The sequence below is a fragment of the Notolabrus celidotus genome, chromosome 17 (genome assembly GCF_009762535.1).
Source record: "Notolabrus celidotus isolate fNotCel1 chromosome 17, fNotCel1.pri, whole genome shotgun sequence".
NCBI classification, from domain to species: domain Eukaryota; kingdom Metazoa; phylum Chordata; class Actinopteri; order Labriformes; family Labridae; genus Notolabrus; species Notolabrus celidotus.
Window position 1 is genome coordinate 23281051 of NC_048288.1, and position 22711 is coordinate 23303761.

A 22711-nucleotide genomic window follows, 5' to 3' on the forward strand; every position below is an offset into this window, starting at 1 on the left:
TAGTATCCGTGACGTCACCCATCTGTTTCTGAAGCGCTGTTTTGAGGCCAATCGGCGGCGGGAGCAATATTGCTGCTGTCGAGTGATTGTGAGATGTGTGAGCCTCCTAGCCAACAGCTACAGTGTTCCCGCCTGTCAATCAAGCCAGCTGTGCCTCTCATTGGAAGACTCATAATCTCAATATCTTCAAAATTGCTGCGTTATAAAAAAAATCACCCCGTACAGTGTGTGCCGATCGAGAAATGAGTTATCCAGACTACACTCATCTTTTGTACCAGACTGTAAACATGTTTATTTCTGCTGTAAAGATTGTTTGTTTTTTTTAATTGGTGTGTATGTGGTTTCTGGTACATCCGGAGCCAGCCTCAAGTGGATCCTTGATGAACTGCAGTTTTTAGCACTTCTGCATTGGACTCATATTTTTAGACCAGAGGTTGCTGCTTGTCTTTGAACCATGATCTGTGACAGTTAAAGAACACCATTGCATAAAATATTGATTTAAATGCTTAATTAAATATTCCTCTGGTCAAGTTGACCCAGGAACATTATTGCCGTTGCTGAGAAACGAACATAACAGGAAGCAGTACAAAGGCATACAAACTCTGAAAGTAGGTCCATCCGAGGCGCACATGAATGCAGCAATACTGCAGTCCCACGAGAAGGGGAGGGGCCTTTTCTTCCGCCCGCCCTTTTTTGCCATATATGGTCAGTCTGGCGGTTCGGCGAGCTGCTACATCCACCCGGCGAAAAGTGGACACGAGACGTCGGTGTGCTCCTGAAACCAGTGATTCCATATCAAGGTAAGGGATACATTTACGGTGTATGACAGCTTTGACACATTTAGACAGCATAAAGAAAGTTCTGATGATAAAATACAGTTTGGTGAAAAGTCACTAAAAGCCGAATTTGCCGCTTCGGAGCGAGTTGGGCCTTGCGTCATGTTAGCATGTAGCTTAGCGATACAGGCCTGTCAGTTTAGAGCTACCGCAGTCCACGACACATTAATCTACACCTTCTTCCTGTGTTTGACATTTTGTCTTAATAAGCTAACAGGACAGTGTGAACACAGTATAAGAGTAATTCACTGTTAAAGGAGATATCAGCCGCTTGTACTGGCGTCATCAGGAGGCTCAGCTGGGCTAACAGGCTGCCTTGTGTTCAGGGCTCAACGTGCGAGCAGGTGGGATTGAAGAGGACGAACTGCGGTTCTTGGATCACGTTGGCTCCTTCATAATCTCTCTTTAGGTCGATGGATCACGTTAGACTTGTTTTTAGTTATTGTTTGTGTTTTATAAAACAACACAAGAGCTCTGAAGTCGCACCCTGAAAATGCCGGTACATTTTGACACCGGTTAATCTTCCTCATCCGCCACATTCAGATAACCCAATAAAATCAGAACTAATAATATAAAAAATAATTATCTGATCATGTTTGATTTGTAAAACCCAAATGATTCGTAATAAAGATGAGATTGATGGCTCTTTGAAGAGAACCGGATCTTGAGGAACCGTTCCTTTCAAAGAGCCGTTCAAAAGACTGGCTCTTTGGCTCATTGTTATATTTATTCATTTATTAGAAGTAAACCAGAAGTAACTCGTTTTTATCAAGGAAACAATGACTGGTAGCAGTTATCAGATGAGATTTGGATCAGAATAATTCAAACTTACACATCCCACCAATACACGTGAATATATATATATATATATATATATATATATATACTCTTGGTGGGAATTATTCTGAAATATTTATTATAATTCCATGAGATGGTGCCATATCCCCATGCTTCGACAGTAAGATCTCTATTTTGAATTTTCCCTCACCTAAAAAACTTTGTGACACTAAAAAAACTATGCAGTATACAGATAACTTCCATGTGAAACTACTGTGAAATTTTCCACACAAGAACATTTTAACAATACAGAAAAAAATATAAAAACAATAAATAAGAATGAATATATATGTATATAAAAAATATAAATACAAGTAGAATAAAAATTAGGACATTATAAAAATGTGAATGCAAAAATCATACTACTCCACCTGGTGTTTCTACAACTAAACTACTTTACATACAGGAGCTCAAATCCACATCAAAACAATATTAACAATAACAAAGTGTAGACAATAAGTGAACAAAATTAAAGACATCCCTGAAATAAAAAACAGTTGCATCCTTTGTGGGTTCTACTGCCTCTCCTTCTTATCCTTTGGCAAATTTGAATTAAGGAAGACAAGGGATCTTACTTTTGCTGGCTTGAGGCGACTTCTTCTCTCTGATCAAGCCAGGGCACGCAGGCACGCAGGTGACACGTGAAGGCAGCGTTGGCAATCCGCATATAAAAACGGCTCCCAAATGAAAGGCTCACAACTGCGAATCGGTTCTCATCGTTCAATTAAAAGAGCCGTTCAAAAGACCGACTCGTTTGCGAGCGTCATATCTCTAATTCGTAATCTGAGGTGGAAAGCAGGGCTAGCCAATTATCTTGGTGTGGTAAGGTTTTTCTACATATGACATGTTAAATGAACATTGTTGTAAATCTGTGCCCTCCTCCTTTTATCTCTCTCTTTTTAAATAGCCACGCACAACCATGCCGTCTGATTTAGCCAAGAAGAAGGCAGCGAAGAAGAAGGAGGCTGCTAAAGCTCGTCAGCGTACCAAGAAACCTGAAGATGGAACTGAAGATGGCGAACAACCAGAGATTAATGGAGCAGAGAGCAATGGTGAGACTGAATTGTAAAGCAACAAGTTTTTCAAATAAAAAGAAAGCTACAGTCTGTCATTTGTTTGACTTGATACGCTCACTCCATGACTTTCTGTAAATGAAAGCAAAATAGCAAACAGGATCTTTTGATTTTTCAGGTGTTGCCAGTTTGACGAAGGAGCTGGATGAATTTGAGCTGGCGAAGACCGAGGCACGGGCAGTGACCGGCGTGTTGGCCTCACACCCCAACAGCACTGATGTTCACATCAGCAGCCTGTCGCTCACCTTCCACGGCCAAGAGCTTCTAGCAGACACCAGTCTTGAGCTCAACTCTGGCAGACGTTACGGGCTCATCGGCCTGAACGGCACAGGTAAACGGGTCTCTCCTTGGACATATTAGTAGTCAGGACTTGTCCTTTTTTTCTGTTTGGAGAACATACAACCTGAGAGCTTACCTGAAAACTACATTCACTTCCTGTCCCTCCCCTACACCTGTTTGAAAGCACTTCAGATTTTCCTGCTGTAGACATGTATTGAGAGTTGTTTAAACAGATGTTTGGTGTTATTCTTTCACACGAAGATAGTTAATTTTCTTATCTTCTTACACACACCAGGAAAATCCATGCTGCTGTCAGCCATCGGGCATCGTGAAATTCCCATCCCGGAGCACATCGACATTTACCACTTGACCCGGGAGATGAGCCCCAGTGAGAAATCCGCTCTGCAGTGCGTCATGGAGGTGGACGAGCAGAGGATAATGCTGGAGAAGGAGGCTGAGAGACTTGCCGCTGAGGACTGTAAGTTGAACATGAAGCAGTTGCAAAGGAGAAATATAGTTATCTAGTTTAGGCATAGCTAATTTGAGAAAACAGAGTAGCAGCAGAGACGAGAGAAATCGTCTTTCACACCTCATCGTGAACGCCCTTTTCTCGTCTTTCTCTGCACAGCTGAGTGTGAGAAGCTCATGGAACTGTACGAGCGTCTGGAGGAGCTGGATGCAGACAAGGCTGAGGTGCGAGCCTCTCGGATCCTCCATGGTTTGGGTTTCACCGCTGCCATGCAGCAAAAGAAAATGAAGGACTTCAGTGGAGGATGGAGGATGCGTGTGGCTCTGGCCAGGTAATGAACAAGTGCATCTTTTCTGATTTGCTTCACTTGATTTCTAAAATGCTGTATTTCAACACCCACGAGAGAATGGTACTCTAAATCTGTAGGACATCCTGATTTGTAACGTTAAACTGATCGCATACGCTTTAAAAACAGTGTTAAAGTAAAGGGTTGTTGATATGCATGGACACAAGTTTCACAGCAAGAAGCTAAATGTAAATTAATATCTGGATAACTTCTATATTTGTCCAGAGCTCTGTTCATCAAACCCTTCATGCTGTTGCTGGATGAGCCCACTAACCACTTGGATCTGGACGCCTGTGTGTGGTTGGAGGAGGAGCTGAAATCGTAAGCGGACACCCACTTCCTCACTTGTTACGAGTCCAGCATTTGATGGTGTGATGCTAATCCTACTTCTCTTTTAATGCCAGGTTCAAGCGAATCCTCGTGCTCATCTCCCACTCCCAAGATTTCCTGAACGGTGTATGCACCAACATCATCCACCTGCATCAGAGAAAGCTGAAGTACTACACGGTGAGAACACTTGACTCAAACCACTGCCTGGGTACCTCAAAGCAAGAGATCCCTTTTTTGAAGGCCTTTAGGTATCTGGAACAGCCTCTGTCGTATACGATCTCACTAAGCTGAAGAAGGAAACCGGGGGTGGGCTGTTTCTAAATACATGTGTCTATATTCTGCCCCGTTGGATGACCGTGCAAATCTATTTTTTGCTTTCAGGGTAACTATGACCAGTATGTGAAGACCAGAGAGGAGCTGGAAGAGAACCAGATGAAGCGCTTCAACTGGGAACAGGACCAGATAACACACATGAAGGTGAATGAGCGACACCATGTGGTGGAATGTGCTCACTGCACAGACCGGATCATTCAGAGCGGAGCCTTTTGTTAAACACAATCAAAGCGCAAAGTCGACAACAGTGGCCCCTCGTTCCTCCATTTCCCCTTTGCTGCTGTTGGGAGGGAGGGTTCTTATCCAAATGGAGGGCTGATTATTAGAAGTGTCATCTGCTTCTTAGCTAAATATCTAAACACTTTCATTAAAGCCCTTTTATGATCCATTTACACTCCCTTTGACATACTTAATTCTAAAACTGACCACAGCATTTAAATTGTACTCACCATCATTATTCTGTGACATTAGTTAAATCAAGTCTTCACCCTTAAGGCTAAATTCTCATGAGCACGAAAAACACAGAGTCTGAAGTAGGTTGATTTGGGGTTTTACTTTGTGTGTGTTTATTTTCTACAAAGAAAATGGAGAACAAATATATGTTAAACAGGTAAAGCAATAAACACACTTCTTTTATACTACTGCAATAGCTTAGCAAGAGAGCCGGTCGGTGCTGAGATGTCTGCAAATCTACACAATGAACACATGGTGAACATCTACACTCCAAACGGTGGCTCAATAACAGTTCACAGTGCAACATCCAAATAAATCAACTTTCCTATTACAATGATCCTTTAAGATTAATACTCACTCTTTCTTTCACGCACATCCAGCTTCTTACCACTTGTCTGTCACTGCACCAGCTACTCATCACCGCATGGCATCTCTCACTCAGTCAAACACTAGTTTGGGAAGCCCCTCCCACATTAAAAGTGACAGCATAACTTAAACAGAATTGAAATTAAACAGGATTCAACATAACTTTGGGGCCTTTTCTACACCCATTGTGATTGTTTTCGTCCCTTTCTCTCTCCACTAGAACTACATTGCCAGGTTTGGTCACGGCTCCGCAAAGCTGGCCCGACAGGCCCAGAGCAAAGAGAAGACACTGCAGAAGATGGTGGCATCAGGCTTGACTGAAAAAGTTGTGAATGACAAGGTACTGTAAGGTTTCCTGAGTTTACTGTTTCTGAAAGTTGGACTTGAGTTAAAACTTTGAGGAAGTGTGACTCATGTTTTAACACCTGCCTTTGTCTCCTCCAGACTCTGTCATTTAGTTTTCCTCCCTGTGGGAAGATTCCTCCTCCTGTTATCATGGTTCAGAATGTGAGCTTCAAGTACAGCGACAACACAGTGAGTATTGTTTATCACGGTACACGTTGACTCGTTAACCAACATCCAGATTGCATTCGTGAGTTTAACTTCTTTGTTGTTTCCTGTAGCCGAACATTTACAATAACCTGGAGTTTGGTATTGACTTGGACACACGAGTTGCACTGGTGGGGCCCAACGGAGCAGGGAAGTCCACGCTGCTGAAGCTGCTAATGGGAGAGGTAGATATCACAGCATATATTCCACATTGTCCTGTAACAACCTGCTGCTTATCAATCAATCAATCAAGCTTTATTTATATAGCACCTTTCATACAAATCAAATGCAACCCAAAGCGCTATACAGTGATTGAAAAACAAGATGGAAGCAGAAATGAAACAATGGCAAGACATATTAGGGGAAGATAATATTAATAGTAATAAAAATAATAAGAATACAAATTAAAAATAAGAACAACATAAAATAAAATAGAGACCAATGCACACCAAAAATAAAATGTGTAATTAAAATAAGTTAAAGCATCAAAATTAAGAACAAAAAAAAGGTTACAATAAATAGATTTATTTTTCAACTCTTGTCCTTACCCTTTTTAAATCTAAGGCTAAAAATATCAATAAAACTGAGTAGATAAATACAAATTAAATAAATGAATGAATAAATACATACAAATAGATTAAAATAACAGTTAAAATTACTAAAATAATAAAGCAACATTTAACAGGCTGCAAAAATGACTTCTCTTTTTGTCTTCATAGCTCCTTCCCACTGACGGCATGATACGCAAACATTCTCACGTCAAGATTGGCAGATATCACCAGGTAAACCACTGAGTCCAGTCTGAGGGTGGCACCTCAATGGACCTGCATGTATTAAGAAAAGTTTGTATAGTCATGAAGTAAAACATTTGTCTGTTTATGTTACAGCATCTGACAGAGCAGTTGGAGCTGGACCTGTCTCCTCTGGAGTACATGATGAAGTGTTTCCCTGAGATCAAAGAAAAAGAGGAGATGAGGAAGATCATCGGTCGCTACGGGCTGACAGGAAAACAGCAGGTAAGATTGAAGTCTGGTCATCTGATGATTCAGGGTGTTGAAAAATGAAATGTTTTCTCTACAATGTTGTTGAAATGACACTATGCGTTCCCTCTAGGTGAGTCCAATCAGGAACTTGTCAGATGGTCAGAAGTGCCGGGTGTGTTTTGCCTGGCTGGCCTCGCAGAACCCTCACATGCTGTTCCTTGACGAGCCCACCAATCACTTGGACATCGAGACCATCGACGCGTTGGGAGACGCTGTCAACGAGTTTGATGGTGGCATGATGCTGGTTAGCCACGACTTCAGGCTAATTCAACAGGTACATAAGATCAAACATTTAGTAGGAATGAGTCTTCCAACCTCAGAATTAACTTCAGCGGTTGTACTTTCTTTTTTAACCATTGCTTGTTTCTTCTCCAGGTGGCTCAGGAGATCTGGGTGTGTGAGAATCAAACCATCACAAAGTGGAACAGGGACATCCTGGCATACAAGGAGCACTTGAAAAAGAAGATTGAAAAGCAAGCGCATGACATCTAAATAAACATGATCATACTCTGAGCCACTCCTTTATCTCGCATCATGGATTTCGACCTGCAGGCTCTGAGAGGACGAGCAGGATTTGCTTTGCAGGAAATTGTGGCAGTGGAACTGAAACAATCTCTTATGCATCTTATTGGACACGTCTCTTGTACATGTTGTACTGTATTTCCATCTCGGTTTGACAGTGCTGCACCGTGCTGTACCCAACCCAACCTAGCCCCTCCCTCTTTTCTTTCACCTCAGGCTGCACTCTGATTGGCTGATTCACCTGCAGCATCTCAGTGCATTTTGGAATGCATTCCATAGTGCTGTCTTCACAGAAAAGTTTTATTTTTCCAAATGTTCAGTTTTATCCCCTCATGTATGCAGCAGCTTTTAGGTCATATTTTATGATATTTAAAAGTTGACTTTCTGTGTAAAAGAGCAGTTCTGCCTTATTTAACAATGTAATGCAATAAAGGTTTGTCTGAATAAACAGAATAAAAAAAACAGCAACATTAGATTTACAAGCCTTTATTATTCATTTAAAACTCAAAGAATACAGTATTTGTTTCCAAAAATCAAAAACTGTTAGGGAAAATAAACTATTTTACATCTCTGTAAACAAGACCACAAAACTTGAAGTGAGTTAAAGTTGCTTTGGATTTTGGCCTGTGAGCCCCATGGCTACATCATTGTAGCCAAAACACTACACTCTCTACGCTGTTCACTGAATCCTCTTGACAATGACTGGACCAAATGAAAAAATGCTGGCTTTTCTTTGCATAACAAAACCTAACAAAAGAACGTAATGCTGTCGGTTTTCTGTACACAACAATGAGATGCATCTCCAGGAAGCACCTTGAAGGGCAAATTAAGTTTTTCGGTGACTTTTGGCTTACAGTAACCAAACCGTACAAGGTGGCATCACGAGGAATCCGATTACAATGTGTGTAAAGCTGATTGACAATAGTCACCATGACCTTTAGAAGGATTTGTCAAATTTCCCTATTTGAGCGAGCTCTTCCACATTACACAATTTTCATTAATACGCAAACATTGTTCCAGTCAACAATAAACGGATGTAACTGTTACACAAAATGTCATTCTTAACAGTTATTTCATGTTTTACTCAATGACCTCCCTGAGAAACAGTTCTAACGTTGTCAAATTGGTGTTGACTTCTATACATGACTTCACCCCCCAAAAAAAACTACACATCTGGTAAATGTTTAAATCAAAACCTAAAATAGTGTCTGATTTCAGAAATAGCGTCACGGTGGCAAGACTCATTTTTATGGACAATAAGTCAAACAAACGGACATCTCTAGCCTTCTGACTGCACTAAAAGTAAAAGTCTGTTTCCCTCGGTGGCTGACATGGTCTGCATGAGTGTGTGTACGGTGGCCCTGAGAGCTCACAGCACTGCAACTTAAGAAAACATGCAAAAAGACAAAACACAAGCAAATTTAGAAAACATCTTCATCCATTTGAAAACACATGCGCAGCATTTAGGAAACGCACTGCAAAGACCATAACACAACACACCATGCTGCAAATAGAGCGCAACACAACGGAAGTGTTTCCGAGGACACTTAAAAGTGATGCACACCTCCGGACACGCTTGTTGTAGACGTGGATTTTGAGTCACAGCGCTATTAATTTTCTCTTACCGTCAGTGGTGTTGGAAAATGAGATAAAAAAGTAAGTGTTTTTGATTTATTTTAACATTGTGATCGCATGATTCAGCCTTTTAAGTGATCTGCTGTTAAACTACAAGCATGTCCGTATATGTGCATCACTTTTAAGTGTCCCTTGGAAACACTTCTGTTGTGTTGTGGTCTTTGCAGCACGTTTTCTAAATGCTATGCATGTGTTGTCAAATTGATTTGTTTTCTTAATTTGCTTGTGTTTCGTCTTTTTGCATGCGTTTTCTTAAGTTGCAGTGCTGTGAGCTCTCAGGGCCACCGTATGTTTGCCTCTTGCATTGAAAATAAAAAATTTGAAAGAACTGATTTTAACCAGGAGATTCATACTGAACACAAACTGACCATTAATTTATCAAACACTGCATGAACAGCCCAGGATTCGCTGTCACATCGAAAAACCAAGTTTCCCCATCCTTCAAAAAATATTTTATTCTAAATGAAAGTGTGTTATTTAAGGTTTGATTTAAATTCTACACATAGCAGTCTGTTAGTTTTAACGTCTGATTATACATGCTGTGATCTAAGTTACATTTCCATCATTCAACATCCACCTGATTGAATAGAGGAGCGCAGGCAGCTCCGACTTCTAAGGCTGCAGCAGGGAAAGCTTTAAAGCTGTAGTTGGAGTTAGTTGGTTAAATTCTCCATGGACTAATTTCTGCCGTTTTTTTGCAAGTAAATACAGATTGATTATATTGTGTAAACGTTGAAAATAGCCTTTGTTTTTGAAACACGAGGCTCCTGTTTCAGGTTTCAACTTGGTAGCGTGCATGATTGGTAGATTAATGGCACTAGCTGCTGTTGAAACAGTGCAAGTAGAAGGAGTGTTTTCATTATGCTGATTGTCAGAGTCTCCTGGCATCAGCATGTTACTGGGGGGGGCTAACGGGGGGGCCGCAGCAGAACGTGGTGCGTTCAGGTACAGTAGGTGTGAACCAAACAGGGTGTGTGGACGCTCACTGGGCTTCCCACTCCTCGTCTGAGACGTCATCAGGGGAAATGGTGCGAGTGTTGCTGGCGCGAATGCTGCTGATGTTGGTGAAGGAGAGGAGGTTCGCGATGCCAATCAGGCTCACGCCGGTTCCATCCAGATTCACTTGAGCCAGGTGCATGTGTTTCAGGTACTTCAGACCTGAGGAAGAAAGGGAAAGGCAGGGAGATTGATCACCCAAGCAAGAAAATGTTGAATAGATAGAATAAGAATAATCCTTAAAGCAATGTTGGAGTCAGATTGTGCACAAAAATCTAAATTTGGAATTTATTTATTATAGGATAGCCCCTTGAGAGGCAGCATCTCTTTTTCAAGGGGGTCTCAACAAAACACAAAGCAAATTAATACACACAAAACAGTAAATCACAACAAACACAATTACACAAACACAGACAGCTCTCCCCCTTACTCACTCCTGGACCCACCCAGCACCCAGTCATTAAACAAAACCTTGAAAATAGACCGCATCAACAAAAGATAAAAGGCATCAAAAAAGCACATTAACATACGTCAGAAACAGGAACAGCTTGTTTTTAACTAATTTGCCCCAATTTGATTTAAAGCAGTGGATGAAGGTGATGGATTTAAGAGAAGGGGGTAGATTATTCCAATCGGATGGGGCTTTGTATTGGAATGACCTGCGACAAATGTCTTTGTGGATTCTGGGGACAATGAAGAAGGGATGTTGCGTATGTCTGAGGGAATATGAAGATGAATATTGAACCAGGAACTCTTTTAGAGAGGGCGGACAGTTAATATGAATACATTTAAAAATAAACTGAAATCAGTGAAATTGTCTTCTTGTTTTAGGCTGAATGAGACAAAATCAGACACCAGTGACAAACAACAACATAAAGTGTATCAGGCTTAAGTGCAAAGAAACAGCGCCTCAAATAAAGCAGCAGCAGAAGTATGAGAAGCACAGAGTACATAAAAAAGTAGTGATGGCATTCACACTGACAGGAGTGTAGGATGTTGTACCGAGAGGTAGTTAAAAAAAGCAACACTGCACCACTGACAAAAACCAACAGCAGGGGGTGACAACCCACCAGCAGTCACGTTTTTTAATTTCTTCATGAAACCAGGCTATCTGTGTTTTACTCTTGAACGTGTGTGAATTGGTGTTTGTTAAACTCATACTTTAAAATAGAGTAAAAAGTGTAATCTCCATGACCAGAAGCGTGTTTTAGTTTTGCTGTGGCAGAGTGACGGTAAACAGAAGAGAGTTCCATCTGGATGAAACCCGGGGCGAGCCAGATTGTTTGGTGCAGGCAGCATACAAAATCTACACAACAAAGATCCCTGTGGATGAAGAAAAGTATCACATTTCAAGGCTCATCTGGCGACCTATTATCCAGCTGTCCCTGAGCAGCCTCAATGGGAACACCTGAGGACACTGTAAGGACTGGCAGTAAGGATTGGCAGAAGCCTTTGCATGATGTGCCAAACACAGTTGTGAAAGTCACAGCCAGAAATACCCTGAAACTGATTCAACTCCATCCCATGCCATTTAGCCTGTTAGCTAATTATTTTGATACATTAAATCTGTTTAAATGAAATAACCTGGATAAAAATAAGAAAAGGAGTTCTCACTTCTGTTGAGCTCACAGGAGGAATACGACAGCGACAACTCTGCGTTACTTTCTTGATCAATACGCTCAAAAGATTTCAAGTTTGATCTCACCGTGGTCTGTGATCCGCGTGCGGCTGAGATTAAGCTTCACAAGGTGATTGCAGCGGATAAGACCTCTCCTCACTACTGTGTCTCCCACCTGGGTGCTGGCCAACCCCAACACCTACAGAGGAAAACAAATACATCAACACCAGTTTGAGCATTAAAAACAGGATCATGGAAGATCATTTAATCTGTTGTTGACCTTTCTAATCTTTCTCAACAACAGACAAAGATTTTTCTTTCATGTCATAACAATCAACATTTCTGCACCCAAATGAAAAGTCCTCACACATCAATATTAGCTTCAAAGCAGCTGCTCTGGGAACAGCTCTTACCTGTAAACACTGAAGAAAAAAATATGCCTTTCAACAATCAACCCACTAACAAATCTTCTTTGTTCATTACAAATTAATATATTGCATGACAGGTAACGAGTTTTATCCCTGGCTATCCTCTGTCTGAGCCCCACATTTAAGCCTGGCTTGTCATGTTTTCATACTCATAGATTTGAAAAGGGCTCACAAGTTTTAACCCTCAATTCTAGAGTGTGGTTTAATCTGCTGATACCGGGTTATAAAGGAACACAGAGAAACATAACACATCTTTAATTATCAGGTTAATTATTAACCAACAGGTTCAATAAAATAAGTGACTAATGAGTTAATATGCAAATAAAAAAAAACAGTAACAGGTTTCTTCACCTGGAGGTGCGGCAGACAGGCGATGAGTTCAGCCACTCCTCTGCTGGTGACAGCTGTCCGGTCCAAACAGAGCTCCTGCAGCTCCTGCAGACCCCGCAGAGAAGGAAGCCCTGCGTCTGTCACCTGAGTGTTGCTGAGCGACAGCTTCTTCAACCTACGCAGAGTAAACACAACACTTAAACATATTCCTGTTGGATTCACACTGAAACAAGGCATCACTTTTAAAAGATGGGACTTACCTGCTCATGGTGGACAGCTGGCTGACTCCCTGATCTGTGACCTGGGTGTAGTCGGTCAGGTCGAGCTCTGACAGCAGACACAGTCTGGAGATGAAAGACAAACCACTGTCTGTGACAGAGTGGCGTCCGGGGAGGGTCAGCTGAGTCAACCGTAGACCTGGGAGAAAAGAGGAACCTCTGTGAGAATCTGATTCATTTCAGACTCAGAGTAGATTTGTTTCACTTTGTCTATAGAAATGCTTCTTCGGTTGAGCTTTCAGGTATCTGTACTTCAGTAGAGAAGTTATTTTCTGAAATATTTTAATTTGACCTCCCTCATTTTAACATCAACATCTGACTTTTTTATATGTTAAAGACAGGATCATAACTTTATCTTTCATATGTTTTAGGGGTGGCCTGCTAATGTGGCCTCTTACACCTTTTCTTTCATTAAGAAGTCAAATAATATAAATGTTCTGACATGAGTAACCACAATTCTACTTCAGGAAAGGAGCCTATCGACTAGAGTCACACGCCTCTGAGGCAACATATTTCCTCGTTGTTTAAACAGAAATTTAAGTTCCCACCAATCGATCAGTCTAAAGGTCAGAAAACAGTCGAAATTGAGCACAAATATATTTAACACAGCTAAACACAGGATCAGAGTCTACTGGCAAAGGATGTGAAATGGTTTGCTGAGTGTGGCTAAAACTAGGAGAGCTAGCACCACCAGCCTTCAGTCCTCGCTGCAGGTTAATGTCCCTATAACTCTGCTGGTCACCCGTGTGGAAACAAGCCACATCGTTCATACAACTCTACCCCCATTTTCTAGTGGTGTGTGGCTTGACTGCAGCTTAAACACAGCATAAGGCCTGCATTTCGTGCCTATAGTAATACAAATATTAATAACTAGTTTACCGACTCATTCTTTGTTGATGACTAGCAAGGGAAATGACGTTTAATTGTTATTCAACTAGACACACACACAGATCACTACAACCTGTAAAGGCAGACCATGAATGAATGTGTGTGTGACCTGTGTCCGTAATTAAGGTCAGACTGGGTCATTGTCTATTTAAGGTAGGAACCTTCGTTGTGTGGTCAGGTGTTACACCCTGAAGGTTAAACAGTTTTTGACTGCTGAAGCAGCATGGTGCCGCGGGAGTTATGTGTGCATGTTGTCTGTGAAATGTCATGTTTCGGACACTTTGGAGCTCATATCACGAAAATAAACGGACCGAGAGTTCAACTGGCAAATATGACTTGGACTCAAATTCATGAAGCATGGTAATTCCCAGTGCGTCAGATAGGTATTCCAGGTGCAGTGCCTCAGTAGCTTAAAGCTTTGGCTTGGCCTCTACAGAACCTATTGTGTGTACTTTTGCTACCTTCAGTGTTACATGTTCATTTCAATTTAAGAACCTGAGATGATCTGCAGGGCATGGTTGCCATCTGCCACAGGGATTCCCGCCAAACTGAGGGATGTCAGGGTAGGGTGGGAGGCGAGGTGCTCCAGAGAGCTTTCTGTCACAGCTGTCCCGTCCAGGTTAAGAGTCTGCAGGCTGGACAGCTGCGCCAAAGCGGACACGTCCTCTACCTAACAGATAACGACACAAAGAAAGGTCATGGGGGAAAATCAATGCAGTCATTCAAGTTTCAGGTGTGCCAGTGGAGCTGAAGTACCTTTGTCTGCTTGATGCTGAGGAGCCGTAGTTGTGGTACGCAGGTGGGAAGGACTGCTAATGTGGCCTCAGTCACAGCTGTCTGGTTCAGGCTCAGCTGAGAGAGGCAGGACGGAGCCGACTGGAGATATAGTATCATCCCTGTATCGGTCACTTTGGTGTGGTCCAGAGACAGGTAACACAAGCTCTTTAATCCTAATCAACAGGAGAAAAAAATCACAAAGTGAAAAGTCCATCGGCACAAAGAACAAACACTAAACACAGAGCTGCTTATGTTGGGATCTGGCGTTCTTGCACGTAATTGTAAATGCCTTTAAGGTGGCGTTACATAACCTTTTATTCTCTCTAATAACAGCCTAATCCTCATTAGCAAGTTGGTTTGTTAGAGGTCTGACCTGTGATATGCTGCAGGCAGGAGTCTGTAAGTTTGCTACAGGAGGCCAGGTTGAGGTACTGGAGTTTGACCAGGCTGGACAGGATTGAGAGCCCAGAGTCTGGAGGATGAGAGATTAGGAGATTTGAGCTAAAAAGTATAACTCAAGGAAAACAATATTTAATGCTTCAAAACTCCATCCTTAGAAATAACTCTCTACCTGTAATGAGAGGTGAGTTGACCAGGCTGAGGTGCTTCAGTGCTGTGAAGGCCCGTAACTGCCGCAGAAGCTCATTAGTCGAGTAAGGGTAGCAGTTTAGGACAAACTTCTGCAACGGGCAGCCGAAGAAGAGCTCCAGGGTGCGTGGACGTAGGAGTCTCTCACGGGACATGTGGTTGAGCAGAAGCTCTGCAAGCTCCGGGGTGAGACCTGCCAGACTGCTGCTATACTGCATGCTGGGAGCTGACAGATGACAGCGAGTAAAGAGAGCAGTGAGACACATTTCCTGAAAAATCTGTGAGTATGACTGATTATTCTGTGCTGTTTTTTTTACCAGTCATGAGGTGGACAGTGGCGCGGGTGGCCAAGGCACATAGGGACGGCACACTGGGTGTCCTGAAGGGTCTCTTCGGGGGGGATGGCTGTCCCTGTGAGGCACAGGGGTCTTCTTGCTGAGCAGCTCTCTGAAGACGCTCCACTGCAGCCAGACCTGCAGCGCCAGGAGCCACCCGACCTCCCTCCTCAGGCTCTGCTGGGACCTCATCTGGAGCGTCCCTGGAAAACACAGACACAATGCTCTTTAACATGAACATCTCCACTGTCTTTACCTTCCTGTCTAATATTTACAGAAACCATCCAACAAGCTTCTCTGTATTTGATTATTTTTATTGCATTTATCAAAACAATAAAAGAAATCATGATCATTTATTGTTTTGCAACAAATTAAGTGTACTTCCTTTTAAAAACAAGAAATAAAAGAGTAAAAAAATCTCAATCGATTGCATCGATTGTTTTAACATAATAATGCTCTACTTTTAACTTTTAACTGCTGAAGCTATATGTCAGCAGCCCATCTTCAAAATGATTCACATAAACTTGCTGCAAAACCCTGTTAACACTTCTAAGACTGTTATAAAGTTGTATTAACATGCATGCAATACAGGCATCAGGCACCTACCTGAGTCGGTTGCCCTGCTCTGGCCAGTGGTGCCGGGGCTCAAACTCTCCACGAAACCGGTTCTCTGGGAAGAAAGGCAGCCGGGGCATTCCTGTGAAGATTACACAAGCGACAGCTGTAATCCATGAAGATAATCTGATATCTTGACACTGGTAATCAAAGACATCAAAACAAGGATATATCTGTGCACATTATAAATCTCATGCCCATTAAAAACACCAACATTTTTCAAATCCATGAGGAAATAAACCAAACAATCCCACACCTCTAATCAGCATCTTCAGTTCAGGATCTCTGATTCTCCTCTATCTAACATTGACTGTGATTCAGCTCTTTTGACAGTCTGCTCTGGCACACTTTCAGAATACTATATCTGAACCACATGCTCTGAAAGACTGCATATGATTTGCTGAGCAGCTGTAAGCACTTGGAGAGCTAAGTTCACACTGGTCTGGATCAGCAATTCTGACCCTGTGTGCAATATGTTTGTCAGAAAGGGGCATTCACCTACATATTTCCTAATCCTAATCTTTCCTACATACGACTCTCATTACGAGGGCAGTCAGTCTAATGATCTGCACCGCAGGAAGTTATGCAACAGGAGGGTATGAAACTGAGTGAAAGTTACTCCGAACAGCTGAAAGAGAGAGGCTGGGTGATCTGCTCCTGGGGCGGGAGAACAAAAAGTTCTATACGTGGAGGGCGGGGAAAAGAAGGTCATAGAAGAGATGAGGTGTCCGCTTTGACCCTGGACACATGGAGTTGTACCGTTAAGCATGTAGGGGGGTTCATCCTCTCCTTCTTGTTCTTCATCAACCTCAATGCCAGCAGCGTCCTCAACCTCTCCAGGAACCAACCTCTGACCTCGCCCTGTCGAACACCAGCAGAGATGTTAATTAATGCCCAAACAGGAGTTTAAGTAATCATGTGAATGTCACTAAATCATCCCGCATGGAGAGCTGAAAGTGAGAGGAGGTAATTCTGAAGTAAAAACCCCATTAATCTCCTCCAAACCATTGAGAGAGGATTCATATCTGGAGCCTTTTTGCAGCTTGAGACTCTATAGGATAACCACCGGGTCAAGTTTTGAGAGAAAGGTGAAAGTTTGTGTACTTTAAACTGTAAGGTGAGAACAGCCAATGAGCATTTCAGTAACATTTAAATGAATGAGCTGTAGAGTGCATCATTAATGTTAGATGAAAGTCTGTACCTTTGAGAAAACTGCATTTTCACCAAGTGCACTTCAGTGCAGTTTTGAGTCAATTTTTATGAATTCACCAGCTCTGACACTCTGGTTCAAACATTAAAGCAGATTAGTCACTGATCTGCTTCTACACATGTTTTAAAAGCATCAGAGGATTAGTCTACAGTGACAAACTGACCTTGAAACCATTTTTACAAAGTAAGATTAAAATGATTAAAACTGACAGTCATGCATAAACCCATAGTGCTGTGATCACTCTCATGACTCCGTTTTGAGTGACATGAAGACAATGACTTAAAGATTACCATGAAATGAAAACTCAGATTGTGAAGCTTTTCTCTCTTTCTCTCTCTCTCTCTCTCTCTCTCTCTCTCCCTCTCTCCCTCTCTCTCCCTCTCTCCCTCTCTCCCTCTCTCTCTCCCTCCCTCCCTCTCTCTCTCCCTCACAGTCACAGCAGATGGCTGTCTAATATGAGTCTGGTTCTGCTCGAGGTTTCTGCCTGTTAAAGGAAGTTTGTCTTTGTCGCTGTAACTTGCTAAATACTGCGAGGTGCTATGCTCATGGTGGATTAAGATGAGATCAGACTGGATGGTATCCTGTCTTGATGTTGGGTCTTTGTTAATAATTCAACATAGAGTACGGTCTAGACCTGCTCTGTTTGTAAAAGCACTGTTGAAAAGTTATTAAACTATTAGACCTCTGGGTTGAAATTATAATGCTACACGTGTGCTTTCAGAATGACTGTACATCTTTCTGTTGCAACAACAGTCTGTGTAATATAGAGTTGTCAGAAGTTCAATACAATATGCTTCAAAACTATACATTCCATGTAATTTCTAGACTCCATGCTATGGAATAGTATAAGTGATTGACCAAAAGTTACTGCAAGTTAAAGAGAGAAGAGAGAGAAGAAATCAGAGAGACAGAAATGATTCTGAGTTTTCTTATTGTTTTCCAGTGATTACGCGTGAAGTTCTCTGAACAAAGACGTGTTCAGAAATGTGCTGGCTCTTGTTTGTTTGAAGGTGAAGTTGCAGTAATTTCTGCCTGATGCGTGTCTCTGTACTCCGCTCTCTGTCACAGCCACTACACCGCCAACTGTTCAAGTTCACAGATCAATAAATACTGCTGTTTCATTTTCTTTTAAGTGTCTCATAAAGATGCACACATTATGTTTATGTCTGTACCAGACATCCAGAGAGCAGAGAGAGAGACAGCGATGTCAACTAGTACCTATAGACCAGGTTATGTCAGTCCTGGTCTGAGTAAAGCTTGTCTTGTCTTTCTTGTCTTGTCAGTGAGACAAACCTCAAATTCTGCCCCAAATTAATTCATCTATAATATTCTTCTTACCCCAGAAGTGAGAAGGCCCAGACAGTGAAGGACCAGCTCCAGGTATTCCTGCATAATTCACTGCCTCCTCCCACAGCTCATTGGGTAGTGGAGGAGGAACAAGGTCCCGCCTTCCCGCCCCCTCCACGACAGGGATTTGTGGTTGAGGAGGTATAACACATGGAGGTGGCTCATTCTGTTCCTCTGATGGAGGTACTGCAGGACTCTGTGCCTCCTGTGGTGTCTCAGGAGCAGTGGGCTGTATGCAGAGCGCAGCGTTCGGTGTGAGGCCAAGAGAGCGCAGGGAACAAGCAAGCTCTGCCTCCCCGAATCGCTTCCGTGGGAAACCCTGGAGGAGAGAAAAGGAGGGGAGGGAGGGGTGACGTCCGGTGATGTGCTCCACGACGCTGCTCAGAGGAGCATCGGCTGGGAAGCGCTCCCGCATGGACTCTCCAGACGGCAGTCGGATCTACAGCAGAAAAAACATCACTTTTAAATAAGTGCATTTCTGCAGTGTGACTGCATCAACTCACAAAATTAAGGAAATCTTCACCATGAGGATGCAGTTATTGTCCATGTTAGTCTGAACGTTTCCTCCAAGCTTCTGCCCTTGACCACTGGGAGGAGACGTCTCTGCAGCAGTGCCAGACTGGTTCTTCTGCTGCAGGCTCTTCCGATCCTCTGCGATTCGCTTTAACACCAACTCACGCTCCTGGCAAACAGAATTACATGATATTGTAAGATTAAAAAGGACTTTATTCTCTGGGTGATGAACACAGTGCCCTACAGCTGCATCCTGTCTTCATCACTGCTCACCTGTTTCTTTTGCTTCCTCTCTGCTCTGGCCTCTTGAGCGACGCGTTGTCTCTGTTGCTCTTCAAAGTCACTCTTGTCCTGTTTGATGCGGGACTCGATGGGTAGTGGCTCAGGGGACAGGTTGCCAGACTGTGATGGCCTCAGCACCAATGAAGGGGATGCAGCTAAAATAATAAATGAAAGCTTTATATACATACTAAAGTGTGTGTTTCTTACATGATAAGAAAGGCTGTTAATGTGTGTGCAGACTGTTCTGTGTTATACCTTTGCTATCTGAAGTACTTGCTGCCTCTTTGGGTGGATTAAAAGCAGAGAATGCTGTGTCAGCTGGCTGTGATGACTGCTTGACCAACCTGTGCCGTGGATACTGACCCTGGATGAGCCTATCAATAAAATGAGAAAGGAACACAGATGAAATTCACTCAAAAGGCAGCTTTAAATAAACTGAGATGAAATTGCATGTATGTATAACTTAAGAAAAGGACAGAGACAACTCACCACTCAGCTGCATCTGACACAGAAAAATGCCCGGCTTGCACAGCTGCCTGGATCTGCTCCTCTGAAAAACCCATCTCACTGAGGATGAGGAACAACTCCCCGATAGTCTGATGAATAAGAGAATTGAAAAGGCATGTTAGTGCTGATTATAGGGTTGTCAACATCAATACACTTTTCGTTTATTTGCTCTGCTGTGAAACGTTTTCTTCTCCTTCAGGGTAGCATAGAGAAGACACATGAAATCTTATATTTGATTTATTTTCAGAAGATTTTGTATTTGGTATTAAAAAGAATAAGGTGCATAAGAACTAGAATCTTATTAACATTATGTTAACTGGGTAGAAGTGTTCATAATACCAGTCCAAATCATAAAATACACAAGGAAGGGAATTTTAATATTACTGAGGAAGGCTGGACAAGAATATGTCAGACACAATGGAACTCAACACGCTCACCAGTATGGCAGGAATTCTATTGGAAGAATGTGGTATGTTTTTTTATAACACCGCTGCAAAAAAGACACCAGGGGATTGGTTGCTGTTGTTAGAGGCTTTGTGGGATGAATGACGCCAATCATTACCATATTTTCTGGAATTGCCCAGTTATAACACCATTTTGGAAGGGCATTCACAGGCACATCAATAATATTTTTAGAATTAACAACCCCTTTTAGTTGCGACACAGTCTATATGGGTGACTTTTTCTGCAATGGATGGAGTATAAGTGAGAAGAAATTAGCACAAATTCTTTTGGCAGCAAGCTAAGAAGCTGTCAAAAGGACATGGTTGAAACCTGATCCCCCAACTATTGATGACTGGATTGAAATAATGTATCATATTTATAATCTGGAAAGGCTTTTATTCTCCCTCAATGTTCAAAAGGGAAGATTGTACAGAATCAGGTCGAAATGGACAGAATATGTTAAACCTGTAAGGCCAGATTTCATCTGACTGAATGTAGTGAAGGAGTGATGATATGGTTCATTTCTATTAGATTTGTGATTTTTGGAATCTCTTCCATCTATACCCTTAAAATGTAATCTTCCCATGCTCTGTTGTATGTCTTATTCATTCATTCATTTACTTAATTTTTATTTATCTACTCAGTTTTATTGATATTTTTAGCCTTAGTATATATTTTTCAACTCTTATCCTTACCCTTTTTAAATCTATTTATTCTAAATATTTGTATTCTTAATTTTAATTACACATATTTTATTTTTGGTGTGCATTAGTCTCTATTTTATTTGATGTTATTCTTATTATTTTTCATTTGTATTATCATTATTTGTATTCTTATTATTATCTTCCCCTAATATGTCTTGCCATTGTTTCATTTCTGCTTCTTTCTTGTTTTTCAATCACTGTAAAGCACTTTGGGTTGCATTTATTTTGTATGAAAGGTGTTTATAAATAAAGCTTGATTGATTGATTGATTGATTAAGTTCCCTAAAAAAAATTGAAGAGCTAAATTGCTGTAGAACTATCAAGAATGTTTTGCCTACTATTCATGTTACATTCTGCTGTACAATACTGACTGTAAAGTGATTGATCTTCCTCAATAAAGAAAGAATAAAAAAAGAGAAGTATTCATAATAGTTCTAAAAGGGTTTCTCCAGGTCTAGACTGTGTTATAACTCCTTTATATAGGGTCTGTTGTGAATAATTAGTTCATGCATGTTATTTTTAAAGACGTCTCTTCTGTCATCCTGAATCTATAGCTATGATTGAGCAAAAGCTTCATTTTGTACTATTTGTCCTGGTTACTTTGGACTAATACGCCCCGAAAATGTCCCTTTCAATTCACCAAATCTAAGTGAATGTTAGTCTACTAAGTTTGTCCAGTTAGTTTGTCCCCCGCATGATAAATGCACATTAATGTATGCAAATTAATGCTTAACAACAAATACCAAGCTGGCCTACAGCTAACGCTAGGTATGTTGTTCTGCCTTTGCTACAGCAGCACAACTAGCTGCAGCAAACCGATGGCGATGCTAAAGCTCGGGTAGCTAGGAGGCTGGAGAAGAAGCAGGACAGCTCGGTTATTCTTACCGGAGAGGAGGAGGAACTCATGCCGTTGTTTTGTGTTAAATCAAGGATATCAAAGCGTGACTTGGATTAACGAGTAACTTTGTTGACTTCCAGATCTTGTATGCAGACTGCTATGCTAGCAACATTGACCTCTCCCTCTTTATGTTGTAGATTGACAGAATATCAACAACAGAGCAGCCAATCAGCACTGCGGAGAGGAGACCGGTACGGAAAGCCGAAAGGGACAAAATTAAACTCAACTTCATTCGTTTTTTTCTAAACGCTAAAATGCATTTAATAAACGTCACAAGCAAGACAAGGCAAGGCAGCTTTATTTGTATAGCGCATTTCATACACGAGGGCAACTCAATGTGCTTTACATTAAAACATTAAAAGCATTGGAAACATTCAGACAAGCATAAAAGAGCACAATTAAAATGACAAATATAATAAAACAGAGAAGGAAAGGAAAATCAGAAATATATTAAAAGTAAATTTGAAATTTGCATTTAAAGGGAGTTAAAATAAGCTAAGATAGGAAGGCAGTGGCAAATAAAAAGGTCTTCATCGTTGATTTTAAAGAGGTGAGAGTTGGAGCACCACAATGTTTTGAGCTCTTAGGGTTATACTCCACTGACACAGCAGCAGCAGCTAATTAATGCACAAAAAAACTGATTGCCACACAGACAACATGTTTTATCAGTGGGGACTAATCATGTAGTCTATGAAGACCCTAGTGGTCGCTTTCCTTGTCATAGACAGTACTTAAAGCTGCTTTTGGTAGTCACAGAGTAAACATCTGCTCAGAGAGAGGGACTTTGAATGTCAACACTGTCCCTCCCAACCAGATTTCCTCTTAGCCCCCCAACACAGTTTGGCGTGTGCAGTCATGATAGTGCCGGACTCATAACCAACC

At 41.7% G+C, this 22711-nt stretch overlaps 2 protein-coding genes across 2 annotated transcripts; one reads left to right on the forward strand and one right to left on the reverse strand.

Moving 5' to 3' along the window:
• The first annotated feature begins 642 nt into the window (after positions 1-642).
• On the forward strand, positions 643-7909 carry LOC117829141 (ATP-binding cassette sub-family F member 2). Its single transcript, XM_034706705.1, has 15 exons — positions 643-800; positions 2581-2725; positions 2865-3077; positions 3321-3503; positions 3654-3825; positions 4066-4161; positions 4245-4347; positions 4552-4647; positions 5543-5662; positions 5767-5856; positions 5946-6056; positions 6591-6653; positions 6759-6887; positions 6985-7188; positions 7290-7909. The coding sequence occupies exons 2-15, from the start codon at positions 2593-2595 to the stop codon at positions 7404-7406; spliced, it is 1830 nt and encodes a 609-aa protein (XP_034562596.1). The 5' UTR covers positions 643-800; positions 2581-2592; the 3' UTR covers positions 7407-7909.
• Positions 7907-21980, reverse strand: si:ch73-173p19.1. Its single transcript, XM_034706704.1, has 17 exons — positions 21817-21980; positions 19766-19872; positions 19532-19650; positions 19268-19431; positions 19005-19163; positions 18473-18920; positions 16684-16785; positions 15916-16006; positions 15292-15512; positions 14958-15200; positions 14760-14858; positions 14366-14559; positions 14105-14279; positions 12704-12860; positions 12465-12618; positions 11773-11884; positions 7907-10229 (listed from the first exon to the last, which is right to left on the reverse strand). Exons 1-17 carry the CDS (start codon positions 21835-21837, stop codon positions 10054-10056), a joined length of 2742 nt encoding a protein of 913 aa, XP_034562595.1. The 5' UTR covers positions 21838-21980; the 3' UTR covers positions 7907-10053.
• Between the last annotated feature and the right edge of the window lie 731 nt (positions 21981-22711).

Excerpts from the sequence above, each read along its gene's own strand:
- LOC117829141 (XM_034706705.1), top strand. The coding sequence starts at position 2,593 with ATGCCGTCTGATTTAGCCAAGAAGAAGGCAGCGAAGAAGAAGGAGGCT. Across the intron at positions 4,348-4,551 it reads GAAAGCTGAAGTACTACACG|GGTAACTATGACCAGTATGT; the intron begins GTGAGAACACTT and ends TTTTGCTTTCAG. Across the intron at positions 7,189-7,289 it reads ACTTCAGGCTAATTCAACAG|GTGGCTCAGGAGATCTGGGT; the intron begins GTACATAAGATC and ends TTTCTTCTCCAG.
- si:ch73-173p19.1 (XM_034706704.1), bottom strand. The coding sequence starts at position 21,837 with ATGAGTTCCTCCTCCTCTCCG. Across the intron at positions 19,432-19,531 it reads AAGTACTTCAGATAGCAAAG|CTGCATCCCCTTCATTGGTG; the intron begins GTATAACACAGA and ends TTATTATTTTAG. Across the intron at positions 12,619-12,703 it reads CAGCTGTCCACCATGAGCAG|GTTGAAGAAGCTGTCGCTCA; the intron begins GTAAGTCCCATC and ends TACTCTGCGTAG.